At 39.4% G+C, this 25,899-nt stretch overlaps 1 protein-coding gene across 1 annotated transcript in view; it reads right to left on the reverse strand.

The window, feature by feature from the left end:
• Positions 1-25,899, reverse strand: part of LOC136863441 (proteasome activator complex subunit 4A) — a 1,047,550-nt gene that overhangs the window by 21,559 nt on the left and 1,000,092 nt on the right. The window contains exon 34 of the mRNA XM_068225934.1: positions 23,121-23,240. Coding sequence (XP_068082035.1) covers positions 23,121-23,240 — 120 coding nt within the window. The remainder of the gene's footprint in view (positions 1-23,120; positions 23,241-25,899) is intronic.

Here is a 25,899-nt window from a genome sequence, read left to right on the forward strand (position 1 = left end):
TCAAGATCAAAAGGGAGATTTTCAAGGTACATTCTGAACTGTTCTAAAGAAAAGACAACTGCTAAGGCTTCCGATTAATAAATTGAAGTCTTTTTCTGCAGGATTCAGGACACAAGAAGCATAAGATGTGGGTCAGCGACCCTCTTCAAATTCCTGAAGGAGAACACCAGATATACCTGTGGAAGAGGCATCAGTCTGAAGGATGAAACGTTTAGAATAGTCTGGCATAGCTCGTACTGGAGCGTTACATAAAGTGGATTTCAAGTCACCAAAGGCTTTACGTTGGGCATCACCACGCACACATTTAGCATCGTTTCTTCTCAAGGCATTTAATGGACCTTCCCGTTCAGCAAAATTGAGGATGAATTTATGGAAGAAATTAACAATGCCAATAAATCTGGCTACAGCTTTGACATCTTTAGGCGTGAGAAAATTTTGGATGGCAGCAGTACGAGACTGATCAAGAGACACACTTCCCTGACACAATATGCCCTAAGAAGGACATCTGGGGTTGCACGAAAGTAACCTTGATGGCCTTAAGGGTTATACCTGCTTTACACAGTCTTTCAAGGACTTCCTTGAGATGGACAAGGTGTTCTTGAAAGGTTTCACTGAAACTTAATACGAACGGGACATGTTCAAATTCATACAGGTTCCAATCAGTCGCGAAAGCAGTGAGGTGCTTGGATTCCTCAGCAAGAGGTATCTGATAATATGCCTGATTCAAATCAAAAGTGGTAAAAAAATTTGCATTAGCAAACCATGAAAAACAAGAGTGCAAGTCAGGAAGGCAAACAGACTGAAGGACCACTTTCCGGTTCAACATCCGATAGTCAACGAAAGGACGATAACCCCCCCCCCCTGTGGTTTAGAGCCAAGGAATATGGAAGAAGAATAAGCCAACTTAGAAGGACGTATTACACCGTCAGCAAGCATCTGATCAATAATAGCCTTACGGGCTTTCATTTTGGGAGGCGACAGCTGATATGGAGGAGAGCTAATAGGTACATTATCAGTGATTTCAATTTTGTACTGCAAAAGAACAGTTACCCCTAACTTGTCGGTAAAGACATCAGGAAACTTATCGCAGAGATTCCTAAGTTGGTTGGCCTGATCATCAGGCAAATGATGAAATTCAAAAGCTTTGGGTTCACCCAAATCTTCCGGAACAGCATGAACATGACCAAGGCAGAATAGGGGAGCGATCACACCGCTCAAAGGTTCTTGCGGAAAATATAAAATAGAATCTGTTGAAATGCAGGCCCAAAATCATGCCACTTTTGGCAATAAAATTTGCATCCAAAATAAAGGGACAAGATAAATCTTTCGCCACTAGTACTGGCATTTTCCATTTGAAATCATGGACTCTTATCTTGACATCTAGGAATCCTACAATATTCAATGAGTTAGAATTAGCAGTATGGCAGGTTAAGGACACCGACCTTAATGGAGGTAACTTGCAAACCGTTTTCATTGAGTTATACCAGTTCTCACTCATCAATGTGATGCTACTTCCAGAATCTACCAATGCATAGACAGGTTCATTATTTACCTCCAAGCATATGTAAGGTAACTTACAAGGAGGGACAGTAGAAATGCCACAAGATTGTAGGAAATTGACAATAGTTACAGACTGGGACCTATTACCAGCCTCATAATTAGGTAAATCATCCTGTAACATACAGCTATGACAGACAATATGAAGCAGAACTTTTAGGTTTACCACCACAATTGGCGGTTAGTCATCTAGAATTACTATTGCCAGGACATCCAGATCCTGAAGAATTACATTGGCACTGTCTAGAGAAATGCCTATTCGACCCACAGTATTGACAAGAATTACTGGTGGAAGAGACTCTACCCACATCTGGTCTTGAATTGCCTAAGGGCCCAATCTTAGGTAAATTCCTCGGGAAATGTTCAGTGGAACCACAATTAGAGCATGCACGAGAATTACGTGGCATTGAAGAAGGTGAAGGGGAGGTTTTAGTAACCCAAAGAGAAGACATGCTCATAGGAGGAGGAGCTAACGCAACGCATAGCTGGTCGGCATATCGAATATACCTTCGGCAGAAACAGTGATAGATTCCAACTGGGCGAAAGTTGCTGGTCGTGGTGAAAGAGAAAGATATGACCGATAGTTAGGGGCCAGACTTTCAATAATGCTGGCAATCATTTGAGACTCAGAATAGTTGAGCATAAAAATTCTAGCATAGAACTTAGTGTCCTGAATATACTCAGACAACGAATCATTCAAATGCTGCACTCTGAAATAATGTTTCTGCACCAAAGAAGACAAGGCACGAGAAGGAATGAAAAATTCAAGTACATGTGCATGAAACTGATCTACCGTCCATCTTTCAGAAATGGCTCTAACGATATGCTCAGAAAGAGTTCCAGATACATATGGATATAAGATTTGAAACACGCGATCGTTACTGAGACTGTACACAATAGCCTGATCCTTAAACTCGATTAGAAATCAAAGGAAAGAAAGGAAAGAAATGATAATGATAATGATGCTTGTTGTTTTAGGGGGTCTAACATCGAAGGTCATCGGCCCCCAAGGAAAGAAATAACCTCATCAATAGAGTTAGCAGAAATTTTAGGCTCCCTTAAATATAATAGTCAATGGGTGAGGTAAGTTAGTGAAAATCTGGGAGAAAGCAGGTGTAGGAGGTACCTGGGAAGGACTAGTGGTCCTGAGGAGATACAGCAGCATAGTAACCTTGATTCGAGTGCCCTTGCGAAAAGCATGTCTGAAAGTGAGGTTAGGACAAACGTTAGACTGTAAAGTGACAGGTGCAGATATTCTCATCTGCGAAACATTCTCACAAATTTAAGAGATCATCGGTGCATTAACCACTTGTGCAGGGTTTATACAACTTAAAAGAGCACTTGATACAGGTGGCACTAGGACAGGTGTTGTGTAGCAACAGAAGGCTGACGCTGAGGCACGGTAGAATTACCAGGTGCCACAGGAAAATTAGTAGAGATACCAACATGTGTAGAAGATACATTGAATTATTTACAGGTGCCATAGAGTTTGACAACAAAGCAGAAGATCCTAGGGGAACATTAACCACATCAGACTCCTGAATAACACTAGGGAATCTGCCACCTGGGCGACTGCCCTAAATACAGATCAGTAATGATTGATTGATTGATTGATTGATAGCACTAGTGATCACAGTACACGGATGAGAAGCTAGATACGAAACCAGAGTTAACACTTTCACGCGACTCAGAAGAGGTAGACACTTGAACCTCAGCACTTGAATTGGGCAATGCATTCCCTTCAAGCAAGCCTACGATTTTGTCAAATATCCTTGAAACTTGTACTAATAAAGATTCACACTCCTGCCACTATCTGACGGCAAATTAAGAGACAATAAATCCCGAATTCGATCCAGATAATGTTGCAATTATGAAGTAACCCGTGATAATTGGCCATGTGGTAAGGGCTCAGAAGAACAAAAAGACACAAAAATGGCATTAAATTCCGACAATTTATCTCTAACCACCAGCAAAGACTCATGAAATTCGTCTGCATTTAATGCAGGTATGGTTACCAGCAAATTAAGGGACTGTTTCATTAGGCTCATGTCATCTCTAACATTTCCTGCGGAATTCAATTTGTGAATTTGAAGTTCGTAAATTAATCCCACTTTTCTCAAATGAAAGGGGTTAGGAACAGCACGAGACATCCTGACAGGCAGAAACCAATACTGAAGGAGATTTTATACCTCAGATTTTTAGGTTAGTTACGACGATCACCGTTAACCTTTCTTTTGTCCCCAGCCAGTTGCTATGCTACCAATATGTAACCGGCAACTGGTTACACGACACATAGTAAAGGAAAAAAGAAAACTTATATTATATGGAATTTTAACACGAACCAAAACACCGGATAAACTGCATCAAAAAATAAACAATTGAAACTCAGTTTGGGCAACGTGACGACTAAGAAAGGATGTGGAGCAGGCGTGAGAACCCTACCTAGCGCCATGACGATACGTAGGTTGAGGATTTTAAGGAAAATCAATGATGATCCCTTCATCTGTTAATATTTTTTCCAAAATAGACATTACAAACAAAATTCATCGATTCAAAATTCAAGTTAACATAGGCCAAACATACGAGTTCAGGAGCAATTTACCAAGGGCTATTCCCTTAAGTCACAGAGGCTAACCAGAAAATAATTTAACAAATGTAACATACAGAATACAATGATTAAAGGTAATAGGAACCACTTAATATTAAAATTATATATAATGGAAACCAGAGGGAAGGAAGAAATACGAAAACATAATGCAGGGGCTATCTGAACTTACTCCCAACCAAAAACACTTCTGATGTGGGGTAGAGGAACAAGTAGCCTACATCAAGTGACGCAAAGTTACGGGAGGCAACCCCGAGGGAAATGAAGTTTACCGATTAATAACACAGTTACCAAAGCAAAGAAAATGGGAACTGCCTCCGAAACCAAACAGTGGGGCCGGGCTTGAATAGCTAAGGCATCTTAATAACTGCGTGGCGAATCGGGGCGAATAGTGGCAAACACCTACGCAAAAAGAAAAGTAAACATTAGATATAAATTAAGATGGAAATGAAACCAACAGCGCTTTCCCCAAGGCAGGCCATCCTGGGTGGGAGGATCGCTGAAGTGTGTCTGCTCGCTGGACTGACGAGAAACGAAAAAGACCACAAAATCTTGCCTCGCTCTCTAAAGGAGGCTGAGGCTGGCCCCGGTCCAGTCACCAGGTAACCAATCAGGTCACAGAAGCTTACCTCTCGCCACCCAGATCCACCAATCAAAACCCCTGTTATTTTCTCCAACCAAAATATTTATCAGAAACTTTCCATCTTACGAAACTATGAACATGCTACTAGAATCGACAAGGGCAGACACCCCCTCTTCCGAAAGTCCAAGTCACAATGTTTCCACAATGTTCCAGAATATCACCTAACAATAATGATAACCCTTTACAATTTAGCCGTCGTTATATGTCCAAATGCAACATATTTTTCTCTTTACCTTCTCTACAAAACAGTCCAAATACAACATACTTTTCTCTTTTCTTCCTCTACAGAACCTGTCAGAGGTAAAATACAAGGGTTGGATTTGTGGCTGAGATATGTGGATGATGTTTTGTAATTTTCAATGAACAGATATTAAAACTGGCCGAACTACTGGACGTTTTAAACAACATGGACAAACACATTAAATTTACGTTAGAATCAGAAAAGAAACCTAACGGGCACTAGGCTTATGAAACAGGGGCTATTCCCAAACTATGGAGGTGACTCGTAAAATGAGTAAATTAAACATTACGGAAGGGAGAAAATCAGTTACAAAACGTAGTCACCTCAAACCAAAATGAAGGGGAGCTTGAGAGGGTGCATCACTCTCTATCCCCGAATTACAGTTACAGATTTTATGAGATTTTCACATTAGCCAGCAGAACTTACATTTTAGAGAAGTTGGTTACATATTAAAGTTTCGGACCCTTCCCTCAGGTTAAACTGCGGAGCTAGCAAGAAATAAAGATGTTAAACGGCCATTTCCTTGCTGAAGAACTGCTGCCTGATGAAAGAGGCACCTCCCGCGTCTTGCTTCACATACATACACTTAGTTAGATGTTGATCAAGTGGCCGAGAGTCGTGAAAATCCGCAGTTTATAAACCCTCAGGGAAAGTTCAAGACCTTTCATGAATAATCAAGACACACCCACAGAATTTTATTGGAGGATACAAAGTTTACACTCAAAATCGAAGAAGAAATACATGATTGGTTGGAAATTAATTACAGAAATTCTTGATCGGTTAAATTCAAAACAGGCAGAAAGAAAGGATAAATATTTCAAAACCCAAAAATGAATGAACGGACTTTAGTAAAGGAAAAACTTATGAATACAAAATTTCTTCTGAAAGGTTCTTTCATTCAGCACCAGGGTGCATGATCATAGTTTTATAGCAGTGACATCTATGAGAAAATGTCCACACTTCTTGATCAATGGAGAACAAAACAAGTAAAAATCACACAGTACTGGCAATTTCGTAATCACAAAATTACGGCAGTGACCTCTTCTGAGGAAAAGTTTAAGTAGGTTAAGTTCCAAGTTCAGTGTTTCTCCTGTAGATTAGTTCTAACTGGCGCAAGATTTAACTCTGCGGCGTAGAGGTGTACCTCCCGGTACAGACCTCCCCCCCCCCCCCACAAATGTCCTTCCAAGAGGTGACACAGAAGAATTTTAAAGGAATTATTCTTTAACTTTGAAGGGAAAAAAAATAATTTAGTTTTTTTTTTGTAGTAGTCAGGTAGCAACTTGTTAAACTTCAGCTTTAGAGTGTCCTTGTTGCTGCAGAATATGAAATATATATGAATATTTTTGATGGCAAGGCCTGCCGCCATCCAGTTTGAGGTCGCCCGGACCCCTCAAGTACCCTCAGATACACCTCTCCCGCTACTACGAGAGGGTAGTCGTTGTGAAGGACGCCGCAGATCAGAAGTGTAAGTACACTCCCCAGATGAGTTGGCGGTTGGTGCGCTGCACTTCAGCCTATGCCGGGAGATGGACTCCGGCGTGCCGTACACAGGTAGACATCACGGGAGTGGAGTGGGCCCGTACCCCACCTTAGTGGCGGTACGGCAACGAACAGCTGCGGCAACACTGAAACAGTAAGATCTCGGCGAAAGAAAAGTGTTGTTGGAGACTTGAGAATGGAGGGTACGATCTTTATTGGTGATGCTGAGGACTGGGCGACGTGGAAGGCTTTACGTGCCATGGTGTGGATCTGCAGGAGGCGGGGGCTTGGTAATGGCCACTCAGGAACTGACAGCAGGAAAACCAGAGGGAAAGATCGCACATACAACTCATATGGATAAAGAAAGGAAACCATAGTGCAGAAGGCCTTAAAATTTAAAAAAATATAACCTTCTAAGCTCCTGCTAAAATTTAGCGGCAATGAGCAAAAAAAACGAATTATACAGGTTTAACTTGGGAGATGTGGACTCTATAAAGATCCTCTCTGTGGCTGGATTGCTCACTAATAATGTAACAGGAGTCAGGAAATCTAAAATGATGCACGACCCATGAAATCTGGAGGCTTGCCCGCGGGAACAAAGTTTTTAACCATGATCCCCTACTTTTAGATTGGTGGGCCTCCGTCCACGATCATATCTTTCCCTAACCTTTTCATGGGAAACTTTAAGATTGGCTTTAGCCTTCTTCCATAGATCTCTGATATTATCGGGATCTATTGTCTCTGGTAGGATATCATTAAGAGACCAAAGGTTATAGAGAGCGGCGTGTTAAGCACAAATTTAAACATTAAAGAAGCTGGAGTGAACTTATGAGATTCATGAACCGCCGAATTCAAAGCGAAGGCCAACCAATGCAGGGATGTATCCCACCTGGAATGATCATCATGATGAAATGCAATGAGCGCCGATCTCAGATTACGATTGACCCACTCAGCCAGAGATGGTTGAGGATAATACGCCGAAGTAGTCACATGAGAGATGGACAGATCAAAACAGAATTTACGGAAGAGATTGGAAGTAAAGGCTTTAGCATTATCAGAAAATATATATTGACACAGACCAAAAGAAGCAAAGATGGTATTTAAACAAGCAATGGTGGATTGAGCGGTAGCCAGCTTAGTCGGAAATAACCAGGAAAATCTAGTGAAACCATCTACACATACGAGAATGAATTTGTTGGCATTCCCCTTTGATTGGGGGAAGGGTCCTATGTAGTCGATATAGAGGCGTTCCATGGGGCGCGACGCTTGATGAGAAGATAGAAGACCTAGCTTAGTGGACGTGGGTTTACTGAGCAAACATGATTTACAAGCTTTTACTAATTCTCGAATTTCACCGTCCATACCTTTCCAGATAAACATCTCTCGGATCTTTTCTCGAGTTTTGAAGATGCCTAAATGCCCCCCTAATGGGGTCTTATGGTAATACTTGAAGATCATGGGAACAAGGACAGCTGGAACCACAACTTTCATTTTTTGATCATGCCTAGATGGGCAACATAAAACCCCATTCCTTAACACATAAGGGACGACATGTTCCCCAGAAGAAAGGGTTTCCATAATAGGGGCCAGCACCGGATCTTCACGTTGATATTTTTCAATATCCCTGAACAACATGGGGGCATCAGTTAGAACGGCATTTATACCAGGAGGTATAGACTCGGGAAGAGAAGAACTGTCTTCCTGTTCAGAGGTCTCCACATCATTAGAAAACATACGGCTTAGTCCGTCTGCCACACCATTTTCAGATCCTCTTATATGCCTAACATCAAACTGGATGGCCGAAATCCTGATGGCCCATCGGGCTATACGACCAGTACGACGCGGTCTAGCTAAGACCCAACTTAACGCTTGGTTATCTGTTTCCAAGTCGAACTTGACATGTTCCAGATAGAGGCGGAACTTCTCTAGTGCAAATAAGACTGCCAAAGCCTCAAGTTCATAGATGGAATACGTGGCTTCTTGAGCCGATAGTGTCCTAGATGCATAGGCGATGGGTCGCCTTCCGACTTCAGTCTCTTGAAGAAGCACAGCAGCCACCGCCGCCGCCGCGTCGGTTTGAACGATGAATTTCTTCGAGAAATCAGGCATAGCAAGAACGGGGGCATTACAAAGAACTAATTTCAGGTCTTCGAAAGTGGCTTGTTGAGAAGGCCCCCACTCAAATTTGACGCCTTTCCTACGAAGTAAGTTCAAGGGCGCCGCTAGTTAGCGAAGTCAGGAATAAATTTCCTGAAGAAATTCACCATGCCAATGAATCTGGCAATACCTTTGATATCCTTAGGAGGTTTGAAATCGCGGATGGCCTGTGTTCTAGAATAATCAATGGAAACACCATCGGGCGACACAATATGCGCTAGAAATGACATGGAAGGCTTAGCAAAGGCTACCTTAGATAACTTCACAGTTAACCCTGCCTTACGAAGGCAATTAAGGACCTCTTTCAGATGATCCAGGTGTTCTTCAAAGGTCTCAGAAAATACGACATCGTCAAGATAATGGTATAAGTATTCAAACTTGATGTCGGAGAAGACCCTATCTAGCAGTCTCGTGAGCACAGCTGTTCCCGTGGGGAGCCCGAAAGGCACACGGTTGTACTCATACAAGTTCCAATCTGTGGCAAAGGCTGTGAGATGTTTGGATTCTTCGGCTAGAGGGATTTGATTGTACGCCTGATTAACGCCTAAGATGTTGAAGAACTTAGCTTTCCGAAACCAAGAAAAACAAGAGTGAAGATCGGGAAGAGGCACCAATTGTAACACCACCTTCCGATTTAAAGCCTTATAGTCAATCACAGGCCTGAAGCCACCTTGGGGTTTCGGAACCAAGAAAATAGGCGAGGGATATGCCGACTTAGAGGGCCGAATTATACCATCTTTCAGCATCTGATCTATGATCTCCTTCAGAGCCTTCATTTTAGGTGGAGATAACCTATAGGGTGGAAACTTTCGTTCCTGTAAATGTTGAGTATTGCAGAAAGCCCACAATTTTCAAACCAATTTTTCTACTGGTTTAATAAACATTTATTTTGAAAAGTATGGTATAGTCATTAATTTTGACTTAATGCTCGGTACATGGTGTGGGTTACTGTAGTCACGTCCTAGTTCATGAACCATGGGCAACGGCTGAGTGGCCTAGTAAGTGGTCCTGAGAGTCGGGATACCAGTTGCTATGGAATGGGAGTGGGCATCTCGGACATATTCTGAGTCATGGCCCTCCTTGTGCTCAGGCGGCTAGGACTATACAATTCACCGGTGGTCCATAACCCGTTAGAGGAGAGATCCTCACTTTGACTATGTGCAAGTAGGGTAGCATCCTGCTTCATGAATTTACCGAGCTCAGAACATTTTAAGCAAGCCTTGGATCTATGGGAGTAATTGAGTCCCACTCCCATTTGACAGGCGAGGGACTCCTTGGAAACAACTTGGCGAACGAAATGGAATTCGATGGGGAGCTATCAATATTAATGGGGCTTATGGAAGAAAGAAGGTAGAACTGGCTGAGTCAGCAAAGAGGATGCATCTGGATGTGCTAGGAGTAAGTGATATTCGGGTAAGGGGAGATAATGAGAAAGAGATAGGAGATTATGAAGTGTACTTATCAGGTGTTAGAAAGGGAAGGGCAGAGTCTGGGGTAGGGCTCTTTATCAGGAATACCATTGCACACAACATAGTTTCTGTTAGGCACGTAAATGAACGAATGATGTGGGTAGATTTGTCAGTTGGAGGAATTAGGACAAGAATTGTGTCTGTGTATTCACCATGTGAGGGTGCAGATGAGGGTGAAGTTGACAAGTTTTATGAAGCATTGAGTGACATCGTGGTCAGGGTCAACAGCAAGGATAGAATGTTGCTAATGGGCGATTTCAATGCGAGAGTTGGGAATAGAACTGAAGGATACGAAAGGGTGATTGGTAAATGTGGGGAAGATATGGAAGCTAATAGGAATGGGAAGCGTTTGCTGGACTTCTGTGCTAGTATAGGTTTAGCTGATAAGAATACATTCTTCAAGCATAAGGCTATTCACCGCTACACATGGGAGGCCAGGGGTACCAGATCTATAATAGACTATATCTTAACAGACTTTGAATTCAGGAAATCTGTTAGGAGTGTACGAGTTTTTCGTGGATTTTTTGATGATACAGACCATTATCTGATCTATAGTGAACTAAGTATCTCTAGGCCTAGGGTAGAGAAAGTAAATCTGTCTGCCATCGAATAAGGGTAGAAAATCTCCAGGACGAGGAAATTAGACAGAACTACATGGATATGATTAGTGAGAAGTTTCGAACAGAAGACAGTAAGCAGGTTCAGGATATAGAAAGTGAATGGGTGGCATACCAGGATGCTGTAGTAGAAACAGCAAGGGAATGCCTAGGAACAACTGTGTGTAAAGATGGGAAAAGGCAAACATTTAGGTGGAATGATGAAGTGAGAGCACCTTGTAAATGTAAAAAGAAGGCTTATCAGAAATGGCTCCAAACAAGGGCCGAGGCAGACAGGGATTTCTAAGTACCGGTTTCGGCTCTTTAACGGCCATCATCAGCTAGTACATGATTTATTTCCAGCCATTAGACAATTCACAAGTTGTTATTGTATTAGACATCCGGATGTCTAATGGGGGATGGAAATGTATACAGGAGCATGAAATTAAAATATCAGTAGTCAAGGTAAAAAGTTACAATAAGTTAGAACATGAGTATGTAGAACATATTAAAACATATGGGCCACAATATAAAACACTTAAAAAGTTTAACACATTAATATTTGGTATGTATAGGTAGACACTTGTTAAAATTTTTAGTTCATGTTACATAGATTCCATTCTTCTATCTTCTGTGTAGTTCCTTTGCTTCTATGTTATGTTGATTTTAGCTGTGTGAGGTAATCTTCGAGAATGTTCTGAAGCTGGTATGCGTCATATTGATATGGACCTTTGTCATGAAGAAATTTTATTGTGTTGTATATTCCAACTTGTGATGTACTCTGGTAAGTTTTTATATAGTAAACAGCAGGTCTTGAGTTTGAATTTAGAAGTAGTTGGTGGCAACACCTTTCTCGTCTACGTTTGTGGTTGTAGTCTGTAAAGATAAGCTAATATAAGTATACCGGTGGTGTGTGTATGAAGGAATGCCTGGTGTGTGTATGGAAAGAGTACTTACTATAGGTGTTGTGGAAGTCTTGTGCCGATGTGTTTGAAGGCTTGTTGTGTTCTACTGCGAGTGCGTCTGGGGCTCATATTAGCTGTGGAGGGGGATGTAGGTGGAGGGGAAGAAGGAGTGGCCGTTGGGGAAGTAGGGGCGGGGTCGGGCTTGTGATTCGTTGGTTTGTTGGAGCGTGTGTTTACTATTTTGAGGTAATCATTCTTTAATGCAGGAATGGCTTTATCAAAAATGATGCTGGTTTTTTCTGTAATATCATTAATGTTATGATTGGGGTTAGCGTATTGGTCTAAAGAAATGTAGAAATCTTCGGTTATGTTGAGCAGGGGGCCCTTGGAGTTTATGTTTAGTATCGTCATGTCGTTATTGATGTCTGTGAAACTATGCTTGGATTCTTCTACATGTTGGCCTATTGATGAGAAATGGTTATGTTTTACTGCATTTATATGTTCATTGTAGCGGATGGTGAAGTTTCTGCCTGTACGTCCTATGTAACTTGTGTCACAGTTGTTACATTTGATACGGTAGACACCTGATTGGTTGTATTTATTGTTATTATTGACTGTTTTAGTGTTATGTATAATGTTGGTACTATTGTGTGTGGTTTTGAATGCTATTTTCATGTTGTGCTTCTTGAAAATATTAGTTATAGTATATATGTGGGTGTTGTTAAAGGTAAATAGGGCATAGTCTCTTTTGGGTTTGGCTGTTTTTGCTAATTTAGTTTTAGGTTGTGATTTTATTTTGTGAACGATTTTATGGACCATTTCTTTGCTGTATCCGTTATGTTTAGCTATGTCGTGGATTAACTTCAATTCATTGTTTTGGTCTTCTGTTGTCATTGGGATGTAAAAAGCTCTATAAATCATACTATAATAGGCTGCTCTTTTTTGTGTATTGGGATGGAGTCATTTTTTTATGGTATTTGAGGTGTGTGTGGGTTTCCTGTAGATCTTGTAAGATAAGTGGTTGTCGTGTCTGGTTACTGTTAAATCTAGGTAATTTAGTGTACGGTTATTTTCGGTTTCTTTGGTGAATTTAATTTGGGGATCTAGAGTGTTAAGTTTGTCTAGTATAGCTTGTGCGTCAGTGGATCTATTATCTAAAATTACGAAGATATCGTCAACAAATCTGCACCAAAAATTTATATTATCTATTTCTTTGATTGACGTGTGTTCTAAGTAATCTATATATATTTCTGCTAATATTCCGGAGGCAGGAGACCCCATAGGTAGGCCTTGTTGCTGATAAATGGTATCGTGAAATCTGAAATAGTTATTGTTTATGGCGAATTCAAGTAAGTTTATGAATTCGTTTATTTCTAAGATGCTCAAGTTGCTATTGTTTTTTTAGGTTAGATTCTATTATTTTGATTGTTTGTTTAACAGGAATGTTAGGGTACATATTTATTATGTCAAATGAAGCAAGGGTATGGTGTTGTTCGATCTTTAGCTCTTTGGTTTTTTGCAGAAATCTATTGAGTTTAGTATTATTTTGTTTGCTAAAAATGAATAGTGCTTTTTTAAAAAATTTTGGATGAATTGCAATAATTTGTAGGTTGGACTGGCTCTATAGTTTATAATTAGTTTCATAGGTACGTCTTCTTTATGTATTTTTGGGTAGGCTTTCATGGACGGTAATTGGGGGTTCATTGTTATGAGTTTAGCAGGTTCAGTTTCGGTGAGAAGAAAGTGTGTGTTTTTAAGTAAAATTTTTAAATTCCTTTGTATGTTATTGGTTGGATCTCAGCGTTTAATAGAAAAAGTATTGCCTCGGAAACATTTTTTAGTCTTTGTTATGTATTCATTTTTATCTATAATGACCGTAGTGTTGCCTTTGTCGGCCTTCGTTACTAGTAGATTGTTCTGTTTTATTTTATTTTTAAGTTTGTTCAAGTTTGATCTATTGGTGGTATTCATGTTTAGGTTATTATTGTGAATGTTACTGATGTATTGCGGGATCTGTCTACTGATTTCGTGTCTAACTTCGTCTCGTACGTCATATGGGATCCTTTGTAAAGCAAGTTCTGTTTCGGTAACGGTAATTATAATATTCTGGTAGGATGATGCATTACCCCAGTTGTGTTTGGGTCCCCTGCTCAACATATCCGTTTCTTCGTCGTCAAATACGGTTTGCGTAAGATTTTTTATAGGCAGATGGAATTTATGTTGAGAATCCTTGTTTGGAAGAGAGGGATCTTTGTTTTGGATTATGGTTAGTGGCTTTGGTTTACTTTGTTGTTGTTTCAGTGTTTCCAGTTTTTTGTTTAGTGTGTTTTGTTTCTTTATGGCTAAGTCTTCTATTTTTTCTCTGGAAATTCGTTGAAAGTAATTCCAATAGCTGTGTGGGAGTTCATGGGATGCTTTCAGGTGTGTTGAGTAAAGTTCATTATTAAGGTGTTGTTTCTTACGATATAGGAATTTTATTTCTTCTTTTAACCAAATTTCATTAGTCCTGTTTTGTGTTTTGCGTGTCTGAGCAGTTCGTCTGTGTTTATTATTGTATTTCTGGAGAAACTTCGGTGTTAATTTGTTTGAAAGGCATTCCTTCAAAAAGGCAATGCTTTTGGTTGCGTTCATTAGTTTAATTTTCAAGTTCTGATATTTAAATCCCTTCCGTATTATTATTTATAAATTTCATTTTCCGTATTGACAGATTCAAAGTATAGATAAGAAATGTGTTTTTCCACCAATCAATACACAATTTCTTTTAAATAGATTAAACTAGTACCGGTTTCGGCTCTTTAACGGCCATCATCAGCTAGTACACGATTTGTTTCCAGCCATTAGACAATTCACAAGTTGTTATTGTATTAGACATCCGGATGTCTAATGGGGGATGGAAATGTATACAGTAGCATGAAATTAAAATATCAGTAGTCAAGGTAAAACGTATGTAGAACATATTAAAACATATGGACCACAATATAAAACACTTAAAAAGTTTTAACACATTAAAATTTGGTATGTATAGGTAGACACTTGTTAAAATTATTAGTTCATGTTACATAGATTCCATTCTTCTATCTTCTGAGTAGTTCCTTTGCTTCTATGTTATGTTGATTTTAGCTGTGTGAGGTAATCTTTGAGAATGTTCTGAAGCTGGTATGCGTCATATTGATATGGACCTTAGTCATGAAGAAATTTTATTGTGTTGTATATTCCAACTTGTGATGTACTCTGGTAAGTTCTTATATAGTAAACAGCAGGTCTTGAGTTTGAATTTAGAAGTAGTTGGTGGCAACACCTTTCTCGTCTACGTTTGTGGTTGTAGTCTGTAAAGATAAGCTAATATAAGTATACCAGTGGTGTAATAATAATACAAAATAAACATCCCCATCTCTTTCAGTTATGGTACAAACATAATACTTGGAATGTTTCTTTCTGCCGTGTTTTCCCAGGACGAAGTCTCCCACTTCAAAAGTCGTATCACGGGGTGGATTTTTGTCAAGTGCTTTGATCTTTTAGTCTGGATGTAGAGAGTGTGTAGTAGTTGTTTCTGAATAATAATATTTTCTTGCCTGAATTATGTATTTTTTTTATGGCTCCACATTGTGAGTATCATATGTTCCTGGTACTGCGATGCGGCATTTCAGAAGGGGTTTACTCCTTTCAACATTTTCAGAAGGAACCAATATAACATTTGTGTTTGCTGAATTTCTTTTCGCTACTTCCACGACATCGTGCATATTTATAAGGTGTCTTTTTGCACATAGAGCAACAGTCAAATTATGTTTTCGTGTTACACCAACACCGTCAACAGCACCTTTCCCGTGACCAGACGCAAAAAAATTCCAAGTTACATTAATTCCAAAAGTTTCCTTAAAAAACGTTAGGCTTGCGAACATGAAACGTTGCTTGACGTGGCTCGCTGCCCTGTCCGAGAAGCAGTAAATATCGTAATTTGTCGGTGATGCCAATAACAACTCTGAATTTCATCTTGTGGAAGAAGAGTGAAATTCTCCGTAAAATCCACTTGCAAAACCATTGAATTTTCAGTCGTTTGTTTTTTCTGCACTTCGAACATTTTGCTTTGCATTCTTTTAATAAATGTGTGTTTCATAAACAAGGGACATGATTTTACTAGTTTATCAAAACATTCTTCAACTGTGCCAGATTCTTGAATTCGAGATACGTGATTTTCATCATCACTTTGCCACTGGTACCACTTAATTTTGTCTCCAGCATTCCTGTACATATGGCTCCATACGACAGGGAACTCCCCGGCCGCCTGCATGCGAGAACGCCGTAAACACGCGACGTATTTTACTATCAGCTTTGTATGAATCCATTTGAAAATTTAAACGAATGATATAGCATTTTGAAAGGTTGTACAGTATTGTCTTTGCATACCAAATTTTATTCAAATTGAGCCACGCACTTTTTGTCTACAGAAACTTTTATACCTTTTTTGTCACATGTTTACACGGCCTGCAGCAATAAATTCATCGCCTTATTATACCTTATATAAACTGTTGATAACCTAAATAAGTACTTTACTATGAAGAGAAAGAGCATTAGAATTAATATTTAACATAATTATTTTGATACCTTTTCATCATAATAACCAGTAATTCTAAAACATTGAGAAATATCAAATGAATTTAGACTGCACATAAAGGTTCAACTAACCACACAATTAAAAATTGAAAGACATCATTAAATGAATACATATTATAAAATTAATAAAATTTAATGTTTTATCTATCATAAAAAAATTGTTGAGTGTTATTTTAAAATTTACTTTTTTCCTTCTTGGGTTGACAATTCTCTGGAATCAGCCTTAAGTACTAAATTATAATTAAGTACTAAATTATTATCAGTTGACGAAGCCTATTTCATTGTATACGGTCAATGGCAAATAAAGATTCTTGTTTCTTGTTACACGGAGCTCTTCACCCCTTCGGAATTAAACCTAGCGAGGAATTCCCTCTTGAAGTCCGTCCAGTTTAATTTTAGACCCTTCAAGTTATTCCACCAAGTAGCAGCTTGCCCCTTTAATTGCAGTGTGATGAGTTGCATGAAGATGTCCTCTGGTAGATTAGTCCTTCTTAATAGACTGACCGATTCCAAGATGAAGCTAGTCATGTTCTCTTTCAGTCGCCCGTGGAATTCCGGAAGGCTCTCTTATAATCACCTTCGGGCCTAGGTGAGCTGTACTGCCGGTTAGGTTTGAGGGGGTTAGAGGTGTGGTGATAGGTCCTCTTTGTGCTAATATATCTTCTACTGCGTGAAGGACGTTTTCCCTTATACTCTGCATATCTCTCCCTTGATGGTCGAAAACTGGTTTTCTAACCTTCCTTCAACAGCAGAAATATGGCTCCCAAAATTTCCCTCGACGGCTGAGATATGGCTTTCAAAATTTCTGTCAACGGTAGAAATCCTCCCCTCAACCTGTTGCTTTATGCCGGAAACCTGGATTTCCACTTCCTCCTTGAGGTTCAAGACGTACCCTTCCAGTTGGCTTACCCTACTATCGATCTGTTCAACCTGCCCCACTTTTGATCTGATGTCTGATATATGCTGCGTTAATCGATTGGTGACGTCGCTAATTTGCGAAGAAATTTTGTCATCTACGGTTGAAATTTTAGATTCTAGGCCCTGCTCAGCTTTGTAAACCTGCGTGTACACTTGTGATATTTGTCCGGTTAAAACTGAGTTAGCTTGAGAAATTTTGTCATTGACTTTTGAAATTTGATCTGCAATCCGTCCTGTTAGGCTAGAATTGACGTCTGAAATTTTGTCTGAAAGTCTGTCATTTATGTCTGAAATGTTGTCATTTACTTTCGAAATGCTATCTGTTAAGGTGGAATTGAGGGTCTGTATCATGTTCATTAGCTTAGCACACGTTTTGGTCATATTTACCTCATCTTCAGGTGTTTCGTCTGGATGTTCGTCAACTTCGATGAAAAACTTTTTGGGATCTTTTCCTATTTCAGCGAGATCTTCCCGTAACCGCATCTGGAGTGACTTCTTCTTCCCGTTCGTCGGGTGATTTCTCTTGGCGAGTTCATCTTTGAGCTGTTTCACCGACATATTTTCCGTTATCACTTGCATTTTGATCTATTTTGCGCTACACTCGTATTCACTCGCAAGTTCTTACGTCCTGTCCCATGGTCACCAATGATGTATCCACAAAGACGCACACATCAACAAATCACCATCTTTAATTCTTTCTGAGCTACGCTCGCAGTGGCCGAAATTACGCTCAGGCCGCGCTGTGGGCATAGCCCGTAGTATGGTTTGACGATTCACAAAAAATCGGGAATGAGCTATACACGCATTCTGGTGGTTACATCGTGTTTCTTCATGTATTAGTTACGAGAGTATTTAAGCAGGTGGCAGTATTATATATCTAAGTCAGAGAATTTACAATATTTTCAATCAACATGCATCAGTAGATGTTGGCACTCAGTGAGCTCTAAGACATGGCTTCTCAAGGCAAACATGTGCTTGACGAAAGTGATATTTTTGGTATTTTATGATATATTATAAGTTTATGCGCAAATGAACAAATTACTGACATATGAATTCGAAACAACTTCTTACATTTTATTACAATTGGAGCTCGTTTTACAGCCTAGCGCATGTTCCCGCGTATTTCAAACTTGCATGAATACGTAAGATTGTCTACATATTAGTAAAGTTGTCTGTTTAGAAGACTGTATTTTCTTTTTCTCATAAGTCTTTTGTGGTAAATGGAACAATATTTTTACATTTGAGTAACTTTTGACAAAACTTATCAATTAAAATAAAATTTCATTATTGTAATTATTATTATTATTATTATTGAAAAATTATTATTTTTATATCGTACTCATTATTGTTGTTGTTTTGTAATTGCAATGCACATTTTATATTAGCAAAATAGAAAACTGTACTTGCTTAGTTATCCGTCAGACCTTTTTTCCATTCGCAAAACATATATAAATATATTAAAACAATTTTAAAATCTCAAGTGATAGTTGAGATAATACAAACAACGTTGTTCAAAACTAGATGCTCAAGAAAGCACAAAGAAAAAAAAAAAAAGAATCATGCAAATATCTCCTACAGGTACAGATATATAATGTTTTAAATAACCTTAAAAATGACCAGTCCAGAAAGTTTGTTAGGGATATTAACGCCCAGATTGGAATGGGTTGACAAATGCCTATCACTAAGCACAAGCCACATGGAGATTGCAACCTTAAAACACAGTTAAACAGTTGACTGCTGACAGCATGTCGGTTTAACACAACACAAGGTCACAAGTAGAATTCCTGCTAAACCATAACTCCAACTAAGCAATAACTCGTCTCTAACATCAAGACCACCTCCTTATATATGTGCCTGGCCAGGCTTCTAGAAAGATACATTTTCTCGTAAATTTTGGAGTGCTTAAGCCAAGTGCCATTCTATGTGTTAGAGTGTGTTTCACAATTCTGTAGTGGATAACAAATCATATTTACAGGTAATAATAAAAAGTTATGTACAGGTTCTTACATTAATTAAACTCATATAAATATCTATATACAACAAATGTTTCATGACATAACCTCACCAATAATGTGATCAAAAACTAATAATGATACTAAAAAGTGGATGTACATCACAAGTAATAATAATAATAATAATAATAATAATAATAATAATAATAATAATAATAATAATAATAATAATCAATAATGGTTCATGTTTGAGGGTTACTGTAGTCACGTCCTAGTTCGTGAACCATGGGCAACGGCTGAGTGGCCTAGTAAGTAGTCCTGAGAGTCGGGATACCAGTTGCTAAGGAATGGGCATCTCGGACATATTCTGAGTCATGGCCCTCCTTGTGCTCAGGCGGCTAGGACTATACAATTCACCGGTGGTCCATAACCCGTTAGAGGGGAGATCCTCACTTGGACTATGTGCAAGTAGGGTAGCATTCTGCTTCATGAATTTACCGAGCTCAGAACATTTTAAGCAAGCCTTGGACCTATGGGAGTAATTGAGTCCCACTCCCATTTGACAGGCGAGAAAATCCTTGGAAACAACTTGGCAAACGAAATGGAATTCGATGGGGAGCTATCAATATTAATGGGGCTTACGGAAGAAAGAAGGTCGAATGGCTGAGTCAGCAAAGAGGATGCATCTGGATGTGCTAGGAGTAAGTGATATTCGGGTAAGGGGAGATAACGAGGAGGAGATAGGAGATTATAAAGTGTACTCACCGAACTCGATAGCTGCAGTCGCTTAAGTGTGGTCAGTATCCAGTATTAGGGAGATAGTAGGTTCGAACCCCACTGTCGGCAGCCCTGAAAATGGTTTTCCGTGGTTTCCCATATTCACACCACACCTTCATTAAGGCCACGGCCGCTTCCTTCCCACTCCTAGCCCTTTCCTGTCCCATCGTCGCCATAAGACCTATCTGTGTCGGTGCGACATAAAGCAACTTAAAAAAAAAAAAGTGCACTTGACGGGTGTTAGAAAGGGAAGGGCAGAGTCTGGGGTAGGGCTCCTTATCAGGAATACCATTGCACGGAACATAGTTTCTGTTGGGCACGTAAACGAGCGAATGATGTGTGTAGATTTGTCAGTTGGAGGAATTAGGACTAGAATTGTGTCCGTGTATTCACCATTATCTGATCTATAGTGAACTAAGTATCTCTAGGCCTAGGGTAACGGAAGTGAAATCTGTCTGCAAACGAATAACTGTAGAAAATCACCAGGACGAGGAAATTAGAAGTACATAGATATGATTAGTGAGAAGTTTCGAACAGTAGACAGTAAGCAGGTTCAGGATATAGAAAGTGAATGGGTGGCATACCGGGATGCTGTAGTAGAAACAGCAAGGGAATGTCTAGGAACAACTGTGTGTAAAGATGGGAAAAGGCGAACATCTTGGTGGAATGATGAAGTGAGAGTAGCCTGTAAACGTAAAAAGAAGGCTTATCAGAAATGGCTCCAAACAAGGGCCGAGGCAGACAGGGATTTGTACGTAGATGAAAGAAACAGAGCAAAACAAACAGTTGTTGAATCCAAAAAGAAGTCATGGGAAGAATTTGGTAATAACCTGGAAAGGCTAGGTCAAGCACCAGGGAAACCTTTCTGGACAGTAATAAAGAATCTGAGGAAGGGAGGGAAAAAGGAAATGAACACTGTTTTGAGTAATTCAGGTGAACTCATAATAGATCCCAGGGAATCACTGGAGAGGTGGAGGGAATATTTTGAACATCTTCTCAATGTAAAAGGAAATCATCCTGGTGGTGTTGCAAACAGCCAAGCTCATGGAGAGGAGGAAAATGATGTTGGTGAAATTATGCTTGAAGAAGTGGAAAGGATGGTAAATAAACTCCAATGTCATAAGGCAGCAGGTATAGATGAAATTAGACCTGAAATGGTGAAGTATAGTGGGAAGGCAGGGATGAAATGGCTTCATAGAGTAGTAAAATTAGGGTGGAGTGTTGGTAAGGTACCTTCATATTGGACAAAAGCAGTAATTGCACCTATCTATAAGCAAGGGAACAGGAAGAATTGCAACAACTATCGAGGTATCTCATTGATTAGTATACCAGGCAAAGTATTCACTGGCATGTTGGAAGGGAGGGTGCGATCAGTCGTTGAGAGCAAGTTGGATGAAAACCAGTGTGGTTTAAGACCACAGAGAGGCTGTCAGGATCAGATTTTCAGTATGCGCCTAGGTAATTGAAAAATGCTATGAGAGGAATAGGCAGTTGTGTTTATGTTTCGAAGATCTAGCGAAAGCATATGACAGGGTACTGAGGGAAAAATTGTTCACTATACTGGGGGACTATGGAATTAAAGGTAGATTATTAAAATCAATCAAAGGCATTTATGTTGACAATTGGGCTTCAGTGAGAATTGATGGTAGAATGAGTTCTTGGTTTAGGGTAATTACAGAGGTTAGACAAGGCTGTAATCTTTCACCTTTGCTGTTCGTAGTTTACATGGATCATCTGCTGAAAGGTATAAAATGGCAGGGAGGGATTCAGTTAGATGGAAATGTAGTAAGCAGTTAGGCCTATGCTGACGACTTGGTCTTAATGCCAGACTGTGCCGAAAGCCTGAACTTGAAAATAGGTGCAATAAGTATGGTATGAAAATTAGCCCCTCGAAGACTAAACTGATGTCAGTAGGTAAGAAATTCAACAGAATTGAATGTCAGATTGGTGATACATAGCTAGAACAGGTCGATAATTTCAAGTATTTAGGTTGTGTGTTCTCCCAGGATGGTAATATAGTAAGTGTGACTGAATCAAGTTGTAGTAAAGCTAATGCAGTGAGCTCGCAGTTGCGATCAGCAGTATTCTGTAAGAAGGAAGTCAGCTCCCAGACGAAACTATCTCTACATCGGTCTGTTTTCAGACCAACATTGCTTTACAGGAGCGAAAGCTGGGTGGACTCAGGATATCTTATTCATAAGTTAGACGTAACAGACATGAAAGTAGAAAGAATGGTTGCTGATACAAAAGGTGGGAACAATGGCAGCATGGTACTCGGAATGAGGATATAAAGACTAATTTAGGAATGAACTCGATGGACGAAGCTGTACTCATAAACCAGCTTCGGTGGTGGGGTCATGTGAGGCGAATGGAGGAGGATAGGTTACCTAGGAGAATAATGGACTCTGCTATGGAGGGTAAGAGAAATAGAGGGAGACCAAGCTGACGATGGTTAGACTCTGTTTCTAACGATTTAAAGATTAGAGGTATAGAACTAAATGAGGCCAGAACACGAGTTGCAAATCGAGGATTGTGTCGACATTTAGTAAATTCACAGAGGCTTGCAGACTGAATGCTGAAAGGCATAACAGTCTATAATGATAATGAATGAATGAATGAATGAATGAATGAATAATCAGTATCATAATCATCAAATAATAATAATTTGAGCTCGATACTTGCATTATTTACCCATGGGTGAGAGAATATTGTTTTCAAGTTATATCAGTTTATCACACTTGCATCATAGGTTCGATCCTCGGAGAGACCAGCTGTCCTGGGATTGAATCTTAGGCACACGACAAACCAACCTGAATTAACACACATTGTTAAAAATTTCCCCCACTATTCAACCTACTAAATTAACATATGGACAACATTTAAACTTTTTGCATTAGCACAAGCAGCAACTTTTGATTGCATATATTAAACAAAGACCTAGCCACCACACTGGTGTTCACATTAAGGAATAGTTGTAAGCTGTGTTTCATTTTTTGTTTAAAATTAATCTATCATTCCTTAATTTGTTCATAGAACATAAAATCTGACCGTTGAACCTTATTATGACTATGGAAGAAATGTATCTTAAGGGAGCTGCAATTTTGTACAAACTGCAGCCAAAACAATGATACTTATTGCACTAAGGCTATTCCAGCTATTCAACATAGGCGTTCAATTATTTAAGCATAATATAAAAGAAAAACTTACCAACAGGGAATCCTTGTTTTCAATTAAATCTGTGTAGAATAAAACACCCAATGCCTCTGATGCTTTAATCCTTACATCTGACCAGTCATCTTCAAGCAACCTCAGTACAATTTGCGTTATCTGCAAAAAAACATTCACTCATAATCTAAGATGCAAGGACATTATACATTTACTAATTTTCCAGAGACAAGTATTGTTTCCCCTACCTTCTCATGACTAAGATATTTGGAATGATCACTTGAGAAGAGTTCTAATATGATAAATCTAGAGCATTCCTCACTGTATTTGGCTTGTTGTTTTTGAAGTATTGAAGGCTCCACATCCAAGAGAGTAAAACAAATAATGAAATTTAAATAGTTTACTTCTTCAAATATTTAATGGTTGTAGCAAAAATGCAGTGGTATTTACTCATTATGATAAGTATGCGATGCAGTTTTTACCTCAATAAACTATATCACAAACTTATCATACTAGAAGACTGAGGATGACTTTGAATAAAGTCAAAACGTAAGTTCCTGAATTGAAGAGATTTGTGGTAAAAACTGCATCTCAAACTTGCTCCGAACTGATTTTCACTACAAAGTGACTCCAATATTGACTTATTTTCACTTGATTTATTGCTTTACAAAGGTGAAAAAATATCTTGTAATGATTTAGTGCTACCAGAGAGCACCAAAGCGTGCTGAGATATTCTTGCTTGAAAAACAGTTGCAGCTTTGATAATTATGTGCTTTAAGTATTTTTATCTATTTCCATACTTTCCTGTTTTTATAATTAAATGAACATTCTGGCATACTTATTCATAAGTACACATTTTCTATATTTGACGGCATGTCCTACTTCTCAGATGTCTGTTTTACATCCTTGGCAATTCTAGCAATTGGCTTCTGTGATAAGCTAGTGTGCCCTTGCCTCTGTATTCTGTTTCAAGACAGGAATTCCCCAGTCATTAGGGACAGCATGTGTCCGAAGCTATCAATAGTCTCATTAAAACTCCTTTGACGATCTACTACTCCGTAACTTAAGCTTAACAGGGAATTTTACCTGAAATAACAGTGTTCTGTTGCAGCCTTTCGGAAGTTGTAAGGGCGGCAGTCTGAATGATTGACTGATATGGCCTTGTAATAATACTAAACATGGCTTAACTGTGTTGATACTGCTACACGGCTGAAAGCAACGGGAAACTACAGTCGTAACTAACTCCCGAGGTCATGCAGCTCTCTCTGTATGAATGATGTACTGATGATGGCTTCCTCCCGGGTAAAAAATTCCGGAGGTAAACTAGTCGCCCATTCGGATCTCCGGGCGGGGACTACACGAGAGGGGATACTGACATTCTGTGAGTCGGAGCATGGAATGTTAGAAGTTTGAATTGTTGTGGTAGATTAGAGAAACTGAAGAGGGAGATGGATAGACTAAAGTTAGATGTAGTTGGTATAAGTGAAGTACGTTGGCAGGAAGAACAGGATTTTTGGTCAGGCGACTACTGAATTATCAACACAAAATCACACACGGGAGATGCAGAAATTGGGTTAATAATGAATAAGAAAATAGGGCAGCAGGTAAGCTACTACGACCAGCATAGTGAAAGAATTATTGTCGTCAAGATAGACACCAAACCAATGCACACCACAATAGTGCAGCTCTATATGCCTACTAGCTCAGGGGATGATGACGAAATCGAAAGAACATATGAAGAAGCAGAAGATATGTAAAAGGTGACGAGAATCTAATTATGATGGGAGACTGGAATGCAGTGGTAGGCCAAGGAAGAGAACGTAATACAGTAGAAGAATTCGCATTAGGACAAAGGAACGAAAGAGGAAGTCGGCTGGTTGAATTCTGCACTGATCATAATTTAGACCTTGCCAATACTTGGTTCAAACACCACAAACGACGGCTTTATAGGTGGACGAGACCTGGAGACACTGGAAGGTATCAAATAGGCTTCATTATGATTAGGCAGAGATTCAGAAACCAGGTGTTGATTGCAAAACTTTCCCAGGAGTAGACGTGGACTCTGACCACAACTTGTTGGTCATGAAATGCCATCTGAAGTTGAAGAAATTGAAGAAAGGAAAGAATGCAAAAGATGGGATCTAGACAAGTTGAAAGAAATTAGTGTGAGGGATTGCTTCAAGGAACATGTTGCAAAAGGACTAAATGAAAAGGCTGAAGGAAACACAATAGAGGAAGAGTGGATAGTCATGAAAAATGAAGTCAGTAGGGCTGCTGAAGAAATGTTAGGAAGGAAGAAAAGATCAACTAAGAATCAGTGGATAACTCAGGAGATACTAGACCTGATTGATGAAAGATGAAAATACAAGAATGCTAGAAATGAAAAGGGCAGAAAAGAATACAGGCGATTGAAGAATGAGGTGGTTAGAAAGTGCAAGGTAGCTAAGGAAGACTGGCTGAAGGAGAAGTGCAAGGATGTCAAAGGTTATATGGTACTAGGAAAGGTAGATGCTGCATACAGGAAAATCAAGGAAACCTTTGGAGAAAGGAAATCTAGGTGTATGAATATTAAGAGCTCAGATGGAAAGCCACTTCTAGGGAAAGAAGACAAAACAGCAAGATGGCAGGAACATATCCAACAGCTGTATCAAGGTGAGGATGTAGATAATTTGGTTCTGGAACAAGAAGAGGCTGTTGATGCTGTTGAAATGGGAGACCCAATTTTGAGGTCGGAGTTTGACAGAACATCGAGCGACCTAAATAGGAACAAGGTGCCTGGAATTGATGATATTCCCTGTGAATTACTGACTGCCTTAGGAGA

This window comes from Anabrus simplex, chromosome 2, assembly GCF_040414725.1.
Source record: "Anabrus simplex isolate iqAnaSimp1 chromosome 2, ASM4041472v1, whole genome shotgun sequence".
NCBI classification, from domain to species: Eukaryota; Metazoa; Arthropoda; class Insecta; order Orthoptera; family Tettigoniidae; genus Anabrus; species Anabrus simplex.